Source organism: Erythranthe guttata, chromosome 9 (assembly GCF_056151865.1).
Source record: "Erythranthe guttata isolate IM_541 chromosome 9, IM_541, whole genome shotgun sequence".
NCBI lineage: Eukaryota > Viridiplantae > Streptophyta > Magnoliopsida > Lamiales > Phrymaceae > Erythranthe > Erythranthe guttata.
In genome coordinates this window covers 14582501-14603875 of record NC_142541.1, presented here as the reverse complement: position 1 = coordinate 14603875, position 21375 = coordinate 14582501, and the positions used below count along the sequence as shown (strand labels likewise).

Genomic DNA, 21375 nt, shown 5'->3' with positions numbered 1-21375 from the left:
CGGAATCCGGAAAAAAAATCCGGAAGAAAAAAAAAAAAAAAAAAAAAAAAAAAAAAAAAAAAAAATTAAAAGTCAACGCCGGAATCCGGAAAAAAAATCCGGAAGAAAAAAAAAAAAAAAAAAAAAAAAAAAAATTAAAAGTCAACGCCGGAGACCGGCGTTGACCGCCGGTCAACGCCGGAATCCGGAAAAAAAAAATCCGGAAGAAAAAAAAAAAAAAAAAAAAAAAAAAGTCAACGCCGGAATCCGGCGGAAAAAAAAAGTTTTTGAAAAAAAAAATTTTGTGAAAAAAAAAAAGTTTTGGGTCAAAATTGAATAATTTGTGAAATTTGGGGTCAAATTGAAGTTAAATTAAGTTAAGGATGAAATTGGAGCATATAAAAGTAAGAGGGATTATTTTAGTCCTTTACATAAATCTGGACCATGTGTGGACTTATTGGTAAAGGAGAATATTGTCTGGATCTCTTTATGAATAAGTTCCCACTGATGGGCTTATTTGTAATATGCCCTTTTCAGTTTACCTCATCTTTTTTCCTGAAATTCAGGATTAACTATATTGGTTGTGTAGTTGATTTATTAGTCAACTATAGTTAATTAAAATATTAAAATGTACATTAGACTAAAAAGTAATAAATCGACTATAACAAAACATAGTTGAGTTATTAGTTGATTATAGTCTATTACGTAAACTGTCGCATAATAATAATACTAAAATTGATGGCAGAAAAACTGGCGTGTACCGAACGGATGGGAGAAGCTCTGCCAAGCGATGCGTTGGTCGGGCCGTAGAGGAGGAAGTTGCCGATATAAGAGAGGAGGGTTGTTTCATTCCGGCGGTGGAGGTGTTTATGTCCAGAAAGTGGTGTCTTGGCTGCGGTAAAAGTGTTTTGATGTCCAGATCTCCGACGGCGGTGGATGCTTTTGATGTGCAGATGGTGGCACCTTGACGCCAGTGGAGGTATTTGATGTTCGGTAGTGCCTCGACGGTGGTTGTCCGTGAGGAGAGGAGGAAGTAATTCAGATTTAGGGTGAAAAAGGAGCAAGTAGGATTTTTGTCTAATAAGGAAAATTAAGGTACACCTCTCCCTATTAATAAAAAGGGCATTTTATATCAAGATGATTCAATACTAGCAAACATATTGAAACGAAAGAATGGCCAACCGTTTTTCTGGTATCATTAATCCAATTGGTCAATAACTAAACACCAATTGTTCAATATACCATTTCTTCTGGTATACATGAAACTCAAATTAATAGGTAGAATAAAATAAAAGCAGAAACAGAACTTAGGTAATAATAATCCCATAAATATATCATATCATTCGACAAGAAGACATACGGTTCCCGATATTTATAAGTTCCGTCTATCATACGAGAAAAATAAAACTATATTTTCCATTCAGTCTCTTTTTCTCCAAACTGGAAAAAAAAAAAAAAAAAAAAAAAACCACCCTTTCATCTAATTAAAGCACCACAACTCTGCAATTTCTTTTTTTACAAGCTACGAAGCCAACCTAAGATAAAACCCCAACCACTAATAGACGGAAACTTTTTTTCTCAGCGCTCTGTAAAGTTCCATGAGTGATATACTGTTGCTACCTTGAGGAATTATCCTGTGCAGCAGGAGCATGGCTCATGCTTGGACCAGTGCCGTTTTCTTGTGGAGGTACTGTTCCCCATTTTCCTTCAGCTTCCAACGGCTCCATCACGTGGACCCCACCATCTGTCAGCCCTAATGCAAACTGGTTCGCCTCCGTTGGATGAGCAGTGATGACCAATGGATAGACCCTCGAGCTGTCAAATAATTTATCAAAGGGTACCATTATATACCGTGTGTGTTTTTTTTATTTATTGAAATGGAGATGTGATTTATTTTGCTACCTTGGGTTAGAAGGCATATAGGATGTTGGACTGATTCGACACCTCAGCCTTAGCCCTGCAGAGATGAAGACACACACACTGCCATCATCGAAGCTGGCGTAAATTGATTGGCTGTCGCACGAGTATGTAGCATCCGTAATTACAGAACTCGATTCCCGTGGAGCCCACTGCCATAAAACCAACTTCCGTTAGTTCGATGATATAGTTCTTGATATTAATATGAATTGATGATAATAGAATTTTTTTTTTTTTTTTTTTTTGCATTTGGCACCCCTGTATTTATGCTAATTGTCAAAGAAATTCCTATATTATTTTTATTTAGGATGATAACCGAAAGTTAGAGGCAACTGTTCCTATCATACCTGCTTGATGCATTCAAGTTTGGAAGCTTCGTATATGGCTAACTGAGTTTCGTGAACAACGAGAAACTGAGTCTGATCCTGATGAAACTGAACTCGTGTCTGTGCAAGAGGATTCGATGAACGACCTGAAGGAATCTGCAGGAACTTATTTGCCTTCTTTTCCCATCCATCTAGACTCCAAACACATATCTGGAAAACACAGTATATTTATAAATACGGTTTACTAAAACTCAAAAACACGACAATCAAGCAAGAGAATATACACCAACCTGAGCATCAGCTCCTGAAGATACAAGACAATTGAGAGCATTGGAAAACGCAAGGCCTGTTACTCTTTTCTGGTGACCTTTGAGCTTGGTTTTCACCTGTTGGAAAAAAATTAAAAATAAAAATTGATGACAGAGTACATATTTGAGATATTTACGAGTGATCAAGTTTCATTTTAGCGAAGAACCTCATCAACGCGGACGTTATAGATTTGTACGGAGGAGTCCTCCATGCCAATAGCAATGACGTTATTGTCTTGAGGATGGAAAGCCAGAAATGTTGCAGCAGGTGGAGGGGGCATAAAAGTTGTCATTGTCTGAAAATAAAAGGAGTAACAATTACTCAGATAGGCGGTCAATATATGTTAAAGAAGTAACATTTTCAATCAAACCAGAATAATGCTAGAACCTTAAAAGTCATCATGTTGAATAGGGAAATTTTCCCTCCAGAAGCTGACATAACATAAGAGTCGTTCTTCGAAAGTGCGAAACAAGGAACAGCTTCTTCAAGGTTTGTCTCGCTTATGTCATTGGTCATTAAGATCCCACTAGAAGGTTGCCAAAGTTGTGGCGGCACAGCAGCGGTTGCCTACAAATTAGGAAGAATTCGAGAATAATGTTAAACCAAAAGGGAAGGGAAAATCAATTGAAAACTAGACCTCAAATAGAGAAGTTAAAACCTTTCCAGTAACATTCCTCTCACTACGTTGCCATTTCCAAAGTTTGTGGACAGCATTATATGCTAATGCCAAGATGGAGCTTCCGGAATTTGTGTAAATTAACCGAATAATCTGAAACGGAAAGATATAAACTAAGCATTAGAAATAATCATTACCTATAAATTGAAAGAAAATAGAGTCATATACTGAACTAAACCTAACGTTCGCCACAGATGGAAAAATAGACAGCGTAATAGTTGACTGTCAGCTAAAACACAAAATATAGAAACAAGTATAACTACTTTCATTATTATTCGTAATTAACTTTTTTTTGTAGAATATCTAAACAGCCTCAGTTGCTACTTGATTTTGATAATACACCAAAAGATAGGTCCTTACTATTGTCTTCCTGCTTCACAGTGCCATGCATAAAAGATAACTAAAATAGTCCGATTGTCACTTATTCATTAATATGTTGGCTTAAGCTTAAATTGTCTTACTATAGATGGCCAAGGGCCAGAGCATTCAGCCATCTTAAAGATACAGTAAGATTTTCAACCAGTATTTATTATTTAAAATCAGTAACTAATTCATTTATAAATACTCCAATTCTTTTTTTCCAACCTCTCTTAACAAGGAAGGGTGTCAAATAGCTTTTATCAAAAACCAAGAAAAAGGCCGATACACACATATAGAGAGAATTAAAAAAAAAAAGACATAGAGAAAGCATGATATTTAGAAGAGTTTACCCTCACTGACAGCAGACTATCAGGAAGCCTCAAGGAGCGAAGTTGAGATTGTTCACTAATTTCAGTAAGCTTCCAAATCTTCGATTTCTCCATCTCCTCAGAAATTCTGGATTTTACATCTGGCAAGTTCCTGGAATCCCCATTCTGTTACAAAGCAAGTACAGTTAGGACTTCTATCCCATATACAGTTCAAACTCCAATGCAAGATGCAGAGATGACAATTTTATAAAGAAACCATATATCCTCAAATAAACCAGATAGAAGAATGATACTCACCAATGAAATCATAGCACCCATGGGTGAATTTCTATCTGTGCCGACGCTAGGTCCCGCTGCTGAACCAGAAGCACCAAATGTGCCAATAATAGGTGCCTGCGGGAAAAAAAATGGACGGAATTAAAACAACATCCTAAACTGCACTTGGAAGAACTCAATATTTTTACCTTTGAAGAAGCTCCAGCACGATTTTCCATGGAGCGCATCTGTCTAATACCTTCAGTATTTGCAAGTATTTTAACACCATTCTCACTAGTTGAAACAGCCAATAATGTCCCTTCCTTACTGAACCGAATGCAAGGGGAAGCCTGAAAAATGATTTAAAAAAATGCTACCACGTATCAAGTCCTGCTCCTAAAAATTAAGTAATGTTTAAAGATACAGAATCTAGCTGTTACCGGTAAACCACCATCAGCATCAATGCTAGTCATAAGGTTAACATTGTCCATGTCCCAATATTTAATTTTGAACTCATCACCAGCAACCAAGAAGCGATTCTTTGCTGTATCAAATTGCACCACTCCCACTGACCGTTTTCCCAGACCAAGATATGTCCTCTTTACAGCCCCTTCACTCTCATTCCACTCCACAATGAATGATTCACCTTCTTTGCTCGTGCCGCAGGAGAATAGCCTACAATTATGTCAGACGGAAAAAGAAAACAAGTTAAGAAAATCATGTCAAGCAAAGAATATGTGAACCCGATTAAAACAAGCAAAACCTAGATATAAAAGGAACAGTTATTATACCTTGTCCCATCAGCACTGTAGGCCATAGTAGTACAAGAATGACCTGGAGCATCATAATCCACTCTTGAACCCATATTATCATATAGCCATGCCTTGATCTTTCCATCAACAGCAGTTGAAAAAATGAACTGAAACAGAACAAAATACAATAAAATATACAGCTATATGGCAAACCAGAGATAGAGTGGAATAGAACTCTTTAACAAACAAAAACTGAGTAAAACGCTTTTCAAATCCATGATAGATGTAATGCAATGGAAACAACTATACATCCCTATACCTCATTTTAAATGTTTGATTCAAGACAAATTGCAAGCTTTTAATTTTAATGGCCATTGATGTGTAAGTTTATGCACAAATTGATGGATTTTTTACTCGCAGTGACGATTAAACATCAGTACACCCATACATAGGCCAAAGATTAGATAATAAATCTTCCATAAAATCATTTTTTTATAATCCATCCAATGTTTAGTGCTCAATTATGCCTTATAGCATCCGTACCTGAATATTTTCCTTATAATGTGGGCATACGGAATAGACGGGTGCCTCGTGACCCTCAAAAGTATACTGCTTAACACCGGTAACTGCATCCCACACCTATGCAAAAATATTTTTAGAATATGCAACCACAAGAATCTTTCAATTACATAAAAATAAGAGTGCAAACCTTGATTGCCTTGTCCTCCCCACAAGTTATAACACACAATTGCTTGTTCGGATGAGAAAAGGCAAGATCATTGACACCGCCAACATGGGCATCAATCTGAAAAAAATAACCAAACAAATTCAATTGTCACCTTGGCTTTTCTTATTTTTCTACTTCAAAGTAACGGCAAGAGAAATCAAAAGGTGGGGCAAAACATCAGATCTTAGAAACATATTCCTAAATGTCAAAAACAAACCTCAAGGTGGTTCCTTAAATCATTGCCTCCATGATAAGCATACAAGTGAACGATGTGCTTTGAGTATGCAACACCTAGATCAATTTGACAAAAAATATATATTGTTAGCAACGGTGGGAACTGTATCATCTGATCCTTTCAATTGATCGGACAAAGGAAGAATTACAGTGCTTGGTACAAATACTTGCAACAAAACCAACAAATAAGTTGCATCAGAACATACAAGATGAGACCACGAATGTATTCTGGATCTAAAACTGAGGTTTGAAATTTTTACCAGGGTAAACTTAGTCATTCTAACTAAAGAAATTTTAACTAATCCAAATCCAATTAAGGTTTTACAGCGAGATTTGGTCTAAATAAGCCGGATCAGGAAATTTTGAGTCCCGCATTAACTTTTGCAGAATAATGAAAAGTTGGAATCCATCACTTGAAATACAAGTACTGATCTAGATTTGCAAATCAAAATTTAAAATCCAATTCCTGAAGCCACTTTCCAGTTATACTGATTAAAAAAGGGTTAACAAAACATCTAACAAAATCATACACGGAAAGGTTAAAAGGGCTGTCTCATTGCTGAAACAGATTCCAAATACGCATGGACAAGTTCAAGAAAATTGTCAAAGGATCCTCTTGCTTTCTCCTTTTCTTGTCCTTTTTGTTTTGTTAAGTTGCATGAGGAATTAGATGACAGAGGAAAAACACTTCCGTAAATTTTAAAGACTTTAAATACGTACCAAAAAGATTTCCATCAGGACTCCACATGACACGGTTCACTGATGCAGTGTATTCATTAACCATAGAAGCCTACAAGGAAAAATCAGTAATTTGGTCTCAGTAAACTCATTTCACAGTAACGGAATAGTAGACTTCTCAATACACAAAAATATACCTGAAGTGTCATTGTGCAAGCTCCAAGGTCCCACACTTTAAAATTTCTAACTTCGATCCTCTCCCCGCTACTCACTTCCCAGACAGATATCTCACCAATATTTGTCCCCACTGAAAGAAAGGGAAAAACAGAAACATTACTAACTAGTTTGTTCTGTACGCAGGCATGCCTATATTACTCACACACTATTATCCATTCATCAGCATGGACAACGAAATCGAAAACACTGATGGAATATACAACCAAATGAGAGAGCCATTTCCTCTTGAAGGCAGAAAAAAGTGAAGGGAATATGTTTTCTGCACTTGTCCAATTCACTAAATGTATAAGCATGTAAATGAAAAGATGCCAAAAGCAGTGGGAGCTAACCAAGAAGTAGAGTTTGTTGCACTGGGTGAAAATCCATGCTCTTTACAGCAGAACTCTGATTCAAATTTGCCACCACAGTCTTGGGTAAGTCATCGGCAGAATTCGATGAATGGGCATGGCTCTGGCCCGGATACACAATTGGCAATATGTTTACAGGCATCTTGTTGACCTGCAGATAAAGAATTCATTCGAACTTCAAATAACTAATTCAAATGGGAAGAGAATCTGCTACCAAAATGAAGGGCAATGAAGATGAGAGTCGAGCAACCACGTAAATTGCAGGGCAACAATCAACATGTTATACAACTTCAAACCATTTTAAAGTCAAAAGATCGGAGAGACTTGCAGTCGAAAACGCATTACCTCCTCTGGAAGTCCAAAAGCTCTTGATCTCTTCAACACATGTTCAGAATCTGCAGTTTGATAGTCCAGTGCTGGATTGTTAGTAGGAGGAGTCCTAGGACGCTTTAGCATCATAGATGCTATCATGACATATTGCATAAAAACAAGCAGTGAATTAGGTAGAAGAAGCATGTTCAAATGGGAGGAGGATACTATTATACCAACATGGACACATGCTACACATTTTGTACACTGGTTGTGATTACACCATTGTTCATTAAATGAAGTTCCAAACTTTTTTCCCCAAAAATAAAGTTGTTGTCAAACTTCAACAAGACTAGCAGAATACTGAAACCTTAAAAATCAAAGAACATACAAGTATGCATGAAAGAAGAATCAGACAAATTACCAGCATTATTAGGGGGAGTTAAGCCCATAGGCCCCACAGAAACAGCTTGGTGTGGCACAGAGTTTGCATTGACCATCCATCCTGCAAGCGAGGTCGTCAAAGGAGCAGGAGCATGCTGAAACGGCTGTGAAGGAGACCAACAACAATAATACAAATTATACATGATATTTTTCACCATGGAATAAAGACATAAACCCGATTATTTCAAAAGACTTACACCAGGTCCAATTGGTGGGAAACCACCAACTTTAGGAAGTGGACCCATCAACTGATTAGTGACAGGGGATGGAGCCCGAGCACCATTTGGCTGCCCACAAGTATGGTCCACAAATAGAGTTTTTATATCAGGATTGGGTTTTGGATTCTTACAAAGCTGATGCTGCCAATTTAAACTGCAATTCAAGAAGCAAGTATAGTTATTTCTTTTCATATTACGCTGAGAACTAATCAAAAACATCAAAAAAGAAAAGCACAGTTAGAATTTATTATGTGCCTTCCCTAGATTACCTCTGATTTATCAGTGTTCTCAATCTTGAGTTCTTTAAGCTGGGAAACTGAAGCTTATCACGAAAGAGTGGATTTGCTTCAATCAATTTCTTCAACTCAACAAGCATAATAGCCCTAGCTGACTTAGTATCGCCATACTTCGAAAGCTGATCATTTTCCCTGGTAAGAAAAGTTTCTTCCAATCATAATCAAGAATATAGAGAAACAGTATAATACTCAGGAAAAAAAAAATGATAAATCTCTCTGGGTCAAAACGCCAATTTCACAAGAATGAATTGGCTATACACATTTTTGTCACTAGCACTCCTGAAAACCCCCAAAAATGGGCTTAAATTATCTCTGTAAGTGACACAAAACTTACATAAACAATTACAAATGTTAACTTCCTTAATCAAGTTAATTTTGTCCACTAATATATTCCAGATATATTATTACATATAATAGACACGCGTGAGGAACTGTGCTGCTGTTTACACAACCAAAAATCTGATTTCTACACAAAAGACTAAATGAAATTATACTCAAACTTCCAACAAGAAAGTCGATGCATAATGATTACAATCAACAAACCAACACTTAACCAATTATACCTAAAATTCAATCATAATCCCAATTATCACCGCAATCAACACACAGCACTTAAATAGTTATTATACCTGAAGTTCTGCAGGGTCAATAGCATTGCAATTTCCTTGAATAGATCCTCGTTGAATGTCGAGAATACTTTTAAATCTTTCCTAAGAATCTCCACTGCCTTTGCATGATCACCCCTGTCAATAAGTACAAAAATAAACTTAGCAACCCATTACCAACTCCCCTAAATCGATCGCACAAATAAATTTAAAAGAAACACAGCCTATTTTTTTAATTTTTTTATTCATTTTTTGTTAAATGCTTACTTGTCGAGGGCTTCGAGATACTTCTGCTTTCGAATCTCAAAGAAAATTTTCATGGAGTAACGGTTGTCATCGACCTTTGTAAACCCTGACAAATACTTTTCCACCTCATCCCATTCTCCATTAGTCACCGTCTCCTCGAAGTACCTAATGTTGAAGAAAAAACTCGATTCCTTCTCCAATCTTCAATTATTTCCAAAAAATCGAAATACACCGTAAGTCAGACATCATTAACAACGAGAGCGTAATTTTAAAATAAAATCATTTCAGCAATTGAAGCGGGAGAAAAATAAAACAAAAAACAAAAAATAAAAAATGGAAAATAAAAACAAAAGGAAGCAGCCTTACTTGTGTACAGTTTCCTTAAATTTCTCTTCGTCTAGAAATTGAAGAATTAAAAACACAAGCTCTCTGCTTAACGAAGACATCTTATTAAACAATTAAACCAGTCCTTCCAGAATTTCGCAGATCCGCCGAAACCCCAGTATCCTACGACTTCAAAACAAAAATTGAAGAAAAAATCAAATCAAAATCCCTCAGTAGAAACAGAACCGAAAAATGAAGAAATCAAAAACAAACACAACGCAAACACACGAAACAAAATCGAACTCGCAAACCACACACAATCGCAATTCGCAAGGCAGGCGCGCATACATACACACATGCATATGAATATGAATTTTTTTTACCTGGGAATTCGTGACGAAAGTACAGATCGATTGAGTTTTTGGGGGTTTTCAGGCAACTTTTTCTCTACTTTTATTTTATTTTATTTTTTTCCGCCCCCTTCCTTAGGCAACTCACCTCTCTCTCTCTCTCTCTCTCTCTGTATGTATTCATTTTTTCTGTGTGGGAGAGTCTCTTTATAAAGTGGGGGAAGGTGCGGTGTGTGTTGTGTGTGAGAGAGAAAGCAAGGGTGGTGCTTTTCAAGGCAAGAGAAAATGTAGAAAGTGACGTGATTAAAAAGCGCGACGCGCCCCCAGCGCGTGTCGCTCAAATATGTACGTTACGGATATGAGCTGACTGCACGTGTCCGGTCATCCACGCGCCTCAGGTACGTGGGGATAAGATAAGATGCCATGTGGGATAAGCGATTGGCGCTCCCTGTTTGGGCGCGCGTGGGTCTTCTCATTGCTTTCCGGTTCGTATTAAATGGGCAGTGATAAGTAGGAGGATTTATGATAAGTTGGTGTGCCATGAGTGATACGCTGCTCCACTTATAATAAACTGATAAGAACACGCGCTTATCAATAGGCAAATATAGCGTGGTCGAGAAGAACAAATCGCGTGAAATTTGTTTTTTTCGTGAGAACTTTATCTGAGATGTGACGTCACCGACAGCTTTTTAAATGACGAGAGAATTTATCGAATGTTACTCGGCGTGACCACCGTTGGATGAAACCCTAAAGGGTAATCTTGACTGGGAATTTTTTTTGGTTTGACTAAAATTTGGTCAAACATAAAATAATTATAGAAAAACCACTTATTATCTGTAAACATTAAATATGATGAGATTTAGAAATAATGATTTAGTTAATACATATTAAATCATGTTTACAAGGAAAATAAGCATAGATATGCGTATACTTAATAAATCTAATTAATTTAAGATTTTGATTTAGATTCAATACTCTAGATATGACTAAATTAAATAATTTTTTATTAATTATAAAAGTGGATAAGTAGGTTTGAAAAGCCATTTTATTTACTTGAAAAATAGTTTTAAATAAGAGCCAATACGGTGAAATACCTATAAATTAATATAGTCGGGACTATCAAAATTCTATTAATTTATCGAAATATTAAATTATCGAAGTAATACATTTACATGAGTCGGGACCAAAATAAATTATTATTTAAGTGAGACTATTAATTTATCGAGATTCTACTAATTTGATATTTAGTATAAAAATAAAGGTTAATTTCATTTTAAGCCCTTGAATTTTAATATTTACATCATAAATCCATCCGAATACGTTAATTTGTTACTATGAATTTCAAATTATTAGTTTTACTCCAGTATTTTAAGGAAAAAAATCAAAATAAAAGTTGGTAGGAAATCATGCGTAAAACCATTAGAATCTATTTTTATTAAGAATAAATCCGAATACTGTTATGTGGAAAATCAGTATAATGATACGCGTACGTGACGCGTCCATAAGCTTAATTAATTGTTCATACTTAAATGCACATATATCAAGACAAACTATAGTTTCACAAGCAAGGCCATCTCGAAATACCTCTCAAAATAATATTTCAACTTAACTAATTTGCATATTGACTTTCAATTTTAACAAATATATCACATTAATCTCTATTTTTATATTTTTACATTTTTTTTCTAAATATCTTTTCCCTAAGGTCACCAGTCCTAACCTTTACTTTTGAATTGTTGTTTCAAAAAAATTCTTCTTGTGACCTACTTCAACTTTTATTTCCTTTCTAATTTTATTTTTTTTAATTATTGCAATTTTCCGTCGTTGACCCGTCAACAACTTAATATCATTGATTTTGATATGGGGCGTGCTAAATCTTACACTAAAATTTACTAAATCACACACATAAATTAAATAAAAATATTCTTTCTCTACTCAAATTTTCTCTAACTTCTCTTTAAAATGATTTTATCCAAGTCACTCGAAATTCATTATTTTTTTACATGAATAATCATAAAAAATGAGTTCCGTTTTATTTAATATTTATTCAATTTCATTAAGCATTTTTAATTATTCAAATTCATATGAATCGATTTTTTCCTCGAATTCCAACTTTATTTTAGTTTGAACATGTGAAGATTTTTGTCAAATTCGAACTTGGAATGCTAATGATGTTTTTAGTGTGTGATTTTATGAAAAAGTTAGGGGAAAAAAAGAAGAATGGGGAAGGAGAAAGAAGATTTTAGAGAAATAAATATTTTTAGTTATGTGCATGATTTGGTAAAAATAGTGTGGGATTTAGCATTTCAGTTTTGATATATATGTAATATTTTAGTTAGTAGCAAATAAGTATTGGATGAGTCTGATATATTAGCAAGATTAAAAAGTAGGATATCAATTTTTCAATTAAGTTCTCTTATCACGTAATTTTTTACAATTTGTCATAATTAGATTAGATGATTAATATGGATTATTTACTATAACTAAAGTGAATAGGTTCCTTCAGACTTTCACACTCTTGCAGACTGATTACTAACTAGGCAAATTAAATTTGACAACTGGTTAAACAAATATGTGTGAAAAAATATATAAAAAATCAAATTTAAATATTTATAATGAGTGCCTAGTGGTCACATTTCTCGTCAAATAGACTGCCAAACTATGATTAATTAATCCTCAACTTGTGAATTGAATCATTGATAGAGTGACTTAGTACCAAACAACTCAACAACTCCCCTCAATTTGATTCAATTACGAAACAAAATATCGTGTAACAGATAAAGTACCGGTTTGACCAAGTGAATTTGTGTCAATTTATTTAGGTTCGAATTATTTTATTAACGGTCGTTAGGTAGATCTTGTTACTTATAGTTAGGCTAGTGTAGTTTATATATCTCGTGTGATTTGCAAACAATTATACGAGAGTGTAGGTTTATGCAGTGTACATATATAGTTGGCTGAGCGTTTTCATTAAAGAAAAAACTATGAACCAAAATTGTTACAATATTTTTATGACACATCCACAAATTTTTTGTTTAATAATAAGGATAATAATATTAGAAAGATGACTACCATAAAACTTCAAATATATATTTATTCAAAAGCAAAAAGAAAATGCCTAATGGTAAGTTGTTATATGGAAAGGGTAAATTACAAACACCCCTGTGGTATGGTCAAATTACAAAAATACCCCTCTTGTTTGGATAATTACAACCACCCCCTCAACTCCTCAAATTTAGTGGAATCTTCGAGATTATATGGAATATTATCACTTTTGTACCCGTTTTATCCCATTCAATCTCTACATTATGAAGCAAGATGATTATAATATGTGATTTTTAGCTTGTATATATCAGTTTGTGGTGCATCGGAAACTGTATTTTTACACAAAACGAGTACAAACTAGAGCACATTTCACGGAATCTAGATGATTATGTTGAATTTGGCACCATAAGGGTGGAGGTGTAAGAAAAAATCATAGTTTAGGGGGGTAGATGTAATTATCCAAACAAGAGGGGTTTTTTTGTAATTTGACCATACCCCAGGGGGGTGTTTGTAATTTACCCTATATGGAAATAGTCAAATTAGCCCACTAAAAAAACCCTCTTATGGGCTTAATTCCTGAGCCCGTTGGCCCAAATTAATTGTGATCTATATTAAGATTTTTTTGTTATAATTTATTTAACCAAAAAAAGTTAATAAACTATATTAAAAAAAATATATACCTTAAATATTAATTTTATATTTTTTTTACACCTAGAAATCTAGAATTTTTTTTAAACAAAAAAATAATAATATAAAATTTACTAGACAATACTTGTACAACAACAAAATCTACCTAAAACATTTTCTGCAGTGATAATTGTTGCAAGAAAAAAAAGTAACCAGAGATCAAAATTTTGAGTTACAGTGGGGCTCCGTACAAAAATGGTTTAACGAATGAATATAAATATATAGATACACTATTGCCCCTCCCAAACATCAGCTGTGTACACTCGCATCTACAAATATATACATACAGAAAATTGTAATTTGGCAGATCAACGCGGATTTGAAGCGAAGATGATGTCCGGCAATTACACATCCATTGACAATCAAAATGTCACCGGATCTGTTCCGGTAATGGTTTTTTCGCCTCTCCTTTCTCCGTTGATTTTTTTTTTTTTAATTGTAGATCTGATTTTCTCTCTCTGTGTTTTTGATGTTGTTTGCAGTCGGTCGGTGATCCGCCGCCGCACGTCGTTGTAAAATTTAATGGTAAAAGTTAATTTGTTTAATTTGATTATTGTAAGGGGATTAATTTGTTTAATTTGATTAAATTCAACGGCGGTGCTTCTTCCAGATTCAAATCTGCAGACATTTCCGCCTGCCGGAGCTCAGGGGAAGATCGCCGGTGCCTCACGTCCCCCTCGCGACGCCGATGGTAATTTTTTTCCCCCTTATTTGGCTATTGTGAGTTTATACCGTGAATTGAGAGATTGGAGCTATTTCGATAAACCCTAGTTTATGCGGTTCACTTAAAACAAGCAGACAAAGAACATAAATTAAGCACATGAAGATTGTTTGTTGTCATTTAGATCTTGCTCTTTTGAGTTGGAATATCTATTCTCGATTTCTCGTTTAGACGAGGAGTTTCTAATATTGGAATAGCCAAGGGTCATAATATTAAATTATTGAAGCCTATAAGAAATGGTTTCAGAAGACAAGAGATGCTTTCAAAATCTGATCCAAAATTGGTCCATTGTAGTAGTAACTTGTTCAAAATACGGTGAATTTTATGAATGATGATACTAAAATTGTTTACAGCAGTAGACTTGTCAGTTTTTACTTTTACAGAGTGAGAAGATCTTTTGTCGTGGCCTTTTCCAATGTTACGATTGACCATATGTGAAACATTAGTTGCATGGTTAGAGGATGGAATTATTTTTAGTCGCTTCAATGTTCGGCTTTAGCTTCGCGAGACTTCCTTTAATCCTGTAAAAGTAACTGCTTTCACTTATCCAACAAAATAAAAAGAAGAGATTCCAAGTGATTAAGTAATTTTGTTAAAAAAATCATGTCAGAGCCTTTTTTTTTCCTTCCCACATTTTTCTCTGGGTGTGTTTTCGATTAGTTTCCTTTTCTTTATTCTACTGTCATTGTGTTTGAGGGGGAATTTAGTTATACTTTTCCTTTGTTGATTTAGATACATTTGGCAAACCTGCATCTGGTTCTGATGAGCCCCAGCAAAGTGGTTGGTTTCGAACCTTCACAATTGCGGCATACAGGCCCTATTTTGATGTTGACACGTCTGATGTTCTAGAAAGGATAAAAGATTCATTGTTCCCTTTCAGAGGAAGCTTCTCAGAAAAGACTGCTAACAATCCAGACTTGTGAGTTTTGCTCTATTGCTTTCATTTTACGCAACTTAATGGAGTTTATACAAGCATTTAGTTAGTTGGTTTCGATATTTTTCATTTTGCAATTATGGATTTGAAACATACCTCATCTTTCTAGATCTAAGTATGCTTATTCACGCACATGTAGATCCTCCAAGAAAAGTGCTCCCAACCACTGTTTCTCTTACTAAGAGTGCTCTACGAAGTTGTCCATCATTGTCTTACACATATGGAACCTTCTTATTCACTAATCATAGAGCCATTCATTATGTATTGATCAATTAGAAAACTAAGAAGAACGATTACTTTATTGAGTTGTGTAACTTTTTGAAAATCTTTAAGGTCTGCTTCATCTTTATGTATTAGGCCGTTAACTTTGATATTAGGGTATAGTGCGCCAGTGCCTCTGTTTTTCATTTATTCTTTCTTCTTGTTGCACCAAGGGCCCAAATTCCACGTCTGCCTTTTCCCATTTGGAATCGTGGTCTATATATCCATTCCATTCTCACTTTGAGCATATCTCTACGTTTTTAATTCGATCCTTTGTGGAGATTTACTATAAATAGTGTGATAATGGTGTCTGGTGGTGTGTCAGTATATAATCCGGCCAACAAAATAACTTCTTCCTGAGTAGTTTTTACCGGTTCTTATCAACGAAACCAACTTCATCTGACTTCGACAATTCTTATACCATCTCCTGTATTTAGAATACTAGAATGTGTGGCTTATTGTATTTATGCCTTAGTTCGATTCTGTTGCTGGATTGCATTAGTTAAGATTTTTAACCAGAGCCATTTGTATTGTATCACAATCTTTGCTGTGAAAACTTGGTTTTGCCGTTAACCTACTCATGCTGCTTAGGTATGGGCCTTTCTGGATCTGCACTACCTTGATATTTGTAGCGGCTTCCATCGGTACATTTGTGACCTACTTAGCGCACAAACTGCAAAAAAAGGAATGGGACTACGATATCAACCTGATGACCTGGTCTGCTGGATTGTTCTATGGCTATGTCACTGTAGTGCCTCTTGCCTTGTATATAGTCCTCAAATACTTCTCCGCTCCGTCTGGCTTCGTTCAGCTGCTTTGTCTCTATGGCTACTCGCTGTTTGTCTTCATTCCTGCTTTGGTAAGATAAACATTTCATTTTATTTTTACTCGTCGTAGTATTATCTTTCACATACTAATTTGATCTGCCCCCTTATGATGTGTTCCGTTCCATCGTAACGTACATAGGTCATAGTATATAATATTAGGTCTATTTTTTTTTGAGAAAAATATTAGGTCATGCTGGATATTTCCAACTTTTACGATGCTCATAATTCTATCTATTTTTAATTTTTTTAATTTTTTTGGGCAGTGTTTATCGGTGATTCCCCAGGAGATATTTAGATGGGTAATAGCTGGTGTAGCTGGGTTGATGTCTGCAACATTTGTTGCACTGAACCTCAGAAATCACATAAAATCTGCAGGCGAAAGTTGGTTCCTCATTGTAGCCGGTATCTTCTTGCTCCAGCTGGCACTTGCTTTGGTTCTTAAATTATACTTGTTCACAATCACCGTATGACTGTAATTGCGATCGAAAATGCTATACGTCGTCTAGAGAGAGAGAGAGAGATCGAGTAACTTTTTCGTATTCATTCATTTTTGGCAGTGTTATTATTATATGTGCTCTTTCTCTATAATCTCTACCCTTTAGTGGATCATAATGTGAATACTGAATATATATCATGAGTTTAACCAACTTTGTATTTGTATTTGTAGATTTCGTTTTTCGGATGCTTAATCTTTATTTCTTGCCAACAAAACAATTGTCTTCATTTGACATCTATTACTACTCGAATATTCTTTTGTCACGTATCGTCATTACTAAGATGTGCTTTTTAATTTGGTCTACTGAATTTGAGTTGTATATGGTCATATGTTACACCTACTGTAACACACCAGGCGATTTTGAACCATAGATCTATATAAATAATCACCAATCAAGCAGTGTACGTTATTATCTGTAGATCAATGGTTCAAGATCACTCGGTGTAGATCAATGGTTCAAAATCACTTGGTGTATTTCACTGAGTGCAACATCTACAAAACTGTTGAATGCCGTGACTATTGTATCGTTTTATTCGGATGGGATAGTTTTTATTCAATTACACATGAATTTGGGATCTACACTAACACAACGATTTCGGAACAACTTTCTAATAAAAAAAAAAGAATTTGAAATTTTATTGTATTATTATTAGACATAACTAATACAATACTATGAATTTGGAATCTTTAGACATAAAATTAATTTAAATTATTTACTTAAATAGTTTTATTTCCAATAAATAATATAATATTTATTTTCAAACCTTCAAATAATCTTCTCCCCTACTTCCCGTTGAGGATTGAAATTTTAAAAAATTGAGAGGGATCCAACAAGCATTCAAACAAAAGTAGAAAAAAAAAAAGACTTAAAACACACACACACACGCACTGACCCACGATTGTCATAAACCAAATATTCCCTCACCTCTGCAAAACCCACAACACCCAATCAACTTTATCTATGTTCCTTATCAATTGGCTTTACTCAATCAACCAACACTTTGTTGAGAAGCATTAATCACAAGGGTCTGTTTGGAAATCAAATTTAAAAAAACTCCATTTTCTTGCCAAACATCTTCTTTAATTCCTTAAAGTTAGTAGCTTTGAACCCTTGAAAATAGGAAGCTATGGGTTTTAAGTGAAGAGGCAAACATAACCCTTTTAATAAATTCTTGTGATTTTTTGCAGAAAAGGTCTGATTTTGCTGCAAAGATTTCATGGGTTTCCGCTCAATCTTTTCTTGTGTTAAGGCTTCAGATCGGTATGTGCTTTTTTTTTTTTATTTTTTTTTATTGTGTGTTTAATTTTACTTTAATCTTGATAGTTGTATTAAGCCAGTTTATTATGCATAAGAAATTGAAGGGGTGGTGCAGTGCTCTGTTTGGCTGTGTTTTTGCATAAAAGTGATTTTTTGTTGTTGTTGTTGTTAATCTTGAACAGGAAAAAGCAAAGAAGAAAGGAGTCAACGTGGAGGATTTATTCACTGAAAGAATTGCAATTAGCCACAAATAATTTTAATTATGATAACAAGCTTGGTGAAGGTGGATTTGGCAGTGTTTATTGGGGTCAACTCTGGGATGGTTCTCAAGTAAGATTAAGAATCACTAATCAAACATGTTTTTAATGTGATTAATTGATTATACATTGTAGTTGTGATTAAACTCAAATCTCTCTCTCTCTCTCTCTCTCTCTCTCTCTCTCTCTCTCTCTCTCTCTCTCTCTCTCTCTCTCTCTCTCTCTCTCTCTCTCTCTCTCTCTCTCTCTCTCTCTCTCTCTCTCTCTCTCTCTCTCTCTCTCTCGTACAGATAGCTGTAAAACGGCTGAAGTCGTGGAGTAACAAAGCGGAGACGGAATTCTCCGTGGAAGTCCAGATACTTGCTCGTGTTCGCCACAAGAATCTGCTCGGCCTGCGCGGCTATTGCGCAGAGGGGCAAGAACGTCTTATCGTGTACGATTACATGGCTAATCTGAGCTTGCATTCGCATCTTCACGGACAGCATTCCGCTGAATCTCAGCTCGACTGGACCAGGCGGATGAACATTGCTATTGGCGCTGCCGAAGGCATTGTGTAAGTAAAAACATTAATCCATCTTTTCGGTTTATTGTGTTTTTTTTGGCTATGAAAAGTATATAAGGTTATGTTTGGCACGAAACGAAACGAAATTGAGTATGTTTAAGTTTCTCAAATTCTTGTGCCCAAATATATATATTTGTCGTAAGTCGTAACACATTTAGATACGATGACTACTACAGTATAAATTGTCTCCTCTCGAAGTACAAACAAACATTAATTTTTTCTCGATTTTTTTAGCAATTCGATATAACGCGGCTACATGCTTTTCACTTGTTCTACACCAGATATCTACACCACCATGCAACCCCACACATAATCCACCGCAACATAAAATCGAGCAACGTTTTGCTCGACACCGATTTCAAAGCCCAAGTTGCCGATTTCGGATTCGCGAAGTTCATACCCGACGGCGCGACACATGTCACCACGGGAGTGGAGGGCACCCAAATCGGACATCTCGCCACCCCCGAAAGCTGCGATATTTACAGTTTCGGTATTCTCTTGCTCGAGCTCGTTAGTGGCAAGAAGCCATTGGAGAAGCTAGTGGGTCCCACAACAACGGATAATAACAAGCGGTCGATTGTGGAGTGGGCCCTACCTTTGGCCCGTGAGAAGAAGTTCGATGAACTTGCGGACAAGAGATTGAATGGGAAGTATGTTGAGGAAGAGGTGAAGAGGGTTGTGTTTGTGGGCTTGATTTGCGCGCACGAACGGCCCGAAAAGAGGCCCGCGATTCTTGAGGTGGTGGAATTGTTGAGAGGGGTTGATAAAGAGAAGTTTTCTTGTTTGGAAAGTGATGAAATGTTTAAGGAGAGTGTGGTTGCAAAAGAAGAAGTGGAAATTGAAAATGTTTAAATTATGGATTTTTTTTGCATCTAGTGTAATAGTTGTGACATGTAATATTTAATTTTCTCCTTAAAAGAAAAAAATATATTTTCTTTTGTAAATATTCTGTTTTTGATTTTGCATGGTTTTGTACCTATTGGTTGTATTTTTGTGATGCCAAACAAAAAATTGATTTTAAAAAAATATTTTGTTTTAATTGTTATATTTGAATGTAGACTCTGTAAATCGAGTCGAGCTCAAAGAGATCCTCGTCGAGATACTCATGTTTTTGCCATTTCTCGATTCAAATGTCTCGCCAAAGTAATAGTCATTCTTGTTGTTCGTGTCTTAAGAAAATCAATAAATATACATAAATTATAGGGAAAAACACATATAGCGAAGAAAATACCCTTCTTACTAATTATTTATAAACTAATTCTATTTCAATATTAAATAATTATAAATCACAAAATTGAGAAAAAAATGATATTATTGCATGATTGACATTCTAAAATAACAAATAATTTAGAATAAGATAAAATTATCTAAAACCATAAATATTATGGTAAATTACAACCACCTTCTAAAGTAAGGTTAAATTATGAAAAAGTCCCTCATGTTTGTGTAATTATAACCAACCCATCAACCATGAATCTTCTTACATGTCCATCTTTATGATTTCAAATTCAACATAATCTTCTAGCTTCCGTATAATGTTCTCTACTTTCTACTCATTTTGTGCAAAAATGCAATTTTCGATGCACCACAATCTGATATTTACAAGCCAAGAGACATATCTTATGATCATCTCGTATCAAAATGTGGATCTCAAATGGGGTAAAACGGGTACAAACTGGAAAATGTTCCACATAATCTAGAAGATTACACTAACTTCGACACCGCAAGAATGAACGTGTAAGAAGATTCATAGTCGAGGAGTAGGTTGTAATTACCAAGCATGGTTGGTTTTTTCATAATTTGCCTTACCTCAGGGGTGTAGCCGTAATTTACCCTAATTTATAATAAAATAAAATTAATCTAAAAGTATTTTTCTTAGAAAAGGAAAAAAAGAAAAGAAAAAAAAGGGTAAATTACACCCACACCCCTGATGTATGCTTAAATAATTTTAAGGTCCCTATGGTATCGATAATTACACTCACCCCCCTGAAACGTAGTTAGAAACTCTAACGGAATAATGCATTGGATACATTATTCCGATAGGGTTCTAATGGACTATTACTTTTAGCTAGTTGTGGAGATAACATAGAGTTATGGGGAGTTATGGGGTGACATGACTCGCCCAATATTTCTTAAATCACTCATAACTCTTTGTTGTCTCCACCACTTCCTAAAACCATTAGAACTCTATCGTAATAACGTATCCAATGCATTATCTCATTAGAGCTTATAACTATGTTTCAAGGCGGTGAGTGTAATTATCGATACCACAGGGACCTTAAAGTTATTTAAGCATACCTCAGGGGTGTGGGTGTAATTTACCCAAAAAAAATTAAAACTTGCGCTTACTTGCCAAACATTCCCTCCAGTCAAAACAAATAAACACAACGGTCACCTTTTTCAAAAAGC

At 35.2% G+C, this 21375-nt stretch overlaps 4 protein-coding genes across 9 annotated transcripts in view; 3 read left to right on the top strand and 1 right to left on the bottom strand.

Annotated features, from left to right (window-relative positions):
* Window positions 1-1286: 1286 nt before the first annotated feature.
* On the bottom strand, window positions 1287-10232 carry WSIP2 (WUS-interacting protein 2). 4 transcript variants are annotated; one of them, XM_013000971.2, is made up of 26 exons: window positions 9952-10232; window positions 9611-9757; window positions 9266-9445; window positions 9023-9136; window positions 8367-8525; window positions 8077-8251; window positions 7860-7983; window positions 7472-7521; window positions 7109-7277; window positions 6740-6849; window positions 6585-6654; window positions 5848-5921; window positions 5613-5708; window positions 5447-5542; window positions 4943-5070; window positions 4592-4826; window positions 4361-4501; window positions 4194-4289; window positions 3918-4061; window positions 3190-3300; window positions 2919-3098; window positions 2698-2826; window positions 2513-2608; window positions 2244-2432; window positions 1882-2048; window positions 1287-1794 (listed from the first exon to the last, which is right to left on the bottom strand). In XM_013000971.2, the coding sequence occupies exons 2-26, from the start codon at window positions 9688-9690 to the stop codon at window positions 1596-1598; spliced, it is 3312 nt and encodes a 1103-aa protein (XP_012856425.2). In that variant the 5' UTR covers window positions 9691-9757; window positions 9952-10232; the 3' UTR covers window positions 1287-1595. The 4 variants fall into 4 exon arrangements, with proteins under 4 accessions (XP_012856425.2, XP_012856423.2, XP_012856424.2 ...); XM_013000969.2 differs by having other exon boundaries at window positions 7472-7590; window positions 9952-10195; XM_013000970.2 differs by having other exon boundaries at window positions 7472-7590; window positions 9611-9751; window positions 9952-10195.
* A 3426-nt stretch (window positions 10233-13658) lies between these two features.
* LOC105976016 (uncharacterized) lies at window positions 13659-17152 on the top strand. The gene is made up of 6 exons (XM_013001295.2): window positions 13659-14037; window positions 14133-14175; window positions 14261-14341; window positions 15104-15290; window positions 16158-16425; window positions 16657-17152. Exons 1-6 carry the CDS (start codon window positions 13981-13983, stop codon window positions 16861-16863), a joined length of 843 nt encoding a protein of 280 aa, XP_012856749.1. The 5' UTR covers window positions 13659-13980; the 3' UTR covers window positions 16864-17152.
* Window positions 17153-17684: 532 nt separating this feature from the next.
* Window positions 17685-19910, top strand: LOC105976083 (PTI1-like tyrosine-protein kinase At3g15890). Of its 3 annotated transcripts, none has more exons than XM_013001373.2 (5): window positions 17685-17915; window positions 18078-18150; window positions 18330-18477; window positions 18695-18957; window positions 19248-19910. In XM_013001373.2, exons 2-5 carry the CDS (start codon window positions 18107-18109, stop codon window positions 19816-19818), a joined length of 1026 nt encoding a protein of 341 aa, XP_012856827.2. In that variant the 5' UTR covers window positions 17685-17915; window positions 18078-18106; the 3' UTR covers window positions 19819-19910. The 3 variants fall into 3 exon arrangements, with proteins under 3 accessions (XP_012856827.2, XP_088679165.1, XP_088679166.1); XM_088823039.1 differs by having other exon boundaries at window positions 17685-17982; XM_088823040.1 differs by lacking the exon at window positions 17685-17915 and having other exon boundaries at window positions 17974-18150.
* A 1449-nt stretch (window positions 19911-21359) lies between these two features.
* LOC105975588 (uncharacterized) overlaps window positions 21360-21375 on the top strand; it is a 1744-nt gene continuing 1728 nt past the window's right edge. The window contains exon 1 of the mRNA XM_013000785.2: window positions 21360-21375. This exon is cut by the window's right edge and continues 269 nt beyond it. The gene's annotated coding sequence lies outside the window, so the exon portion shown is untranslated.

Excerpts from the sequence above, each read along its gene's own strand:
- LOC105976083 (XM_013001373.2), top strand. The coding sequence starts at position 18,107 with ATGGGTTTCCGCTCAATCTTTTCTTGTGTTAAGGCTTCAGATCG. Across the intron at positions 18,151-18,329 it reads TGTGTTAAGGCTTCAGATCG|GAAAAAGCAAAGAAGAAAGG; the intron begins GTATGTGCTTTT and ends AATCTTGAACAG. Across the intron at positions 18,958-19,247 it reads GGCGCTGCCGAAGGCATTGT|ATATCTACACCACCATGCAA; the intron begins GTAAGTAAAAAC and ends GTTCTACACCAG.
- LOC105976016 (XM_013001295.2), top strand. The coding sequence starts at position 13,981 with ATGATGTCCGGCAATTACACATCCATTGACAATCAAAATGTCACCGGA. Across the intron at positions 14,342-15,103 it reads TCCCCCTCGCGACGCCGATG|ATACATTTGGCAAACCTGCA; the intron begins GTAATTTTTTTC and ends TTGTTGATTTAG. Across the intron at positions 15,291-16,157 it reads ACTGCTAACAATCCAGACTT|GTATGGGCCTTTCTGGATCT; the intron begins GTGAGTTTTGCT and ends CATGCTGCTTAG.
- WSIP2 (XM_013000969.2), bottom strand. The coding sequence starts at position 9,690 with ATGTCTTCGTTAAGCAGAGAGCTTGTGTTTTTAATTCTTCAATTTCTA. Across the intron at positions 5,922-6,584 it reads TCCTGATGGAAATCTTTTTG|GTGTTGCATACTCAAAGCAC; the intron begins GTACGTATTTAA and ends AAATTGATCTAG. Across the intron at positions 5,543-5,612 it reads GGGAGGACAAGGCAATCAAG|GTGTGGGATGCAGTTACCGG; the intron begins GTTTGCACTCTT and ends ATTTTTGCATAG.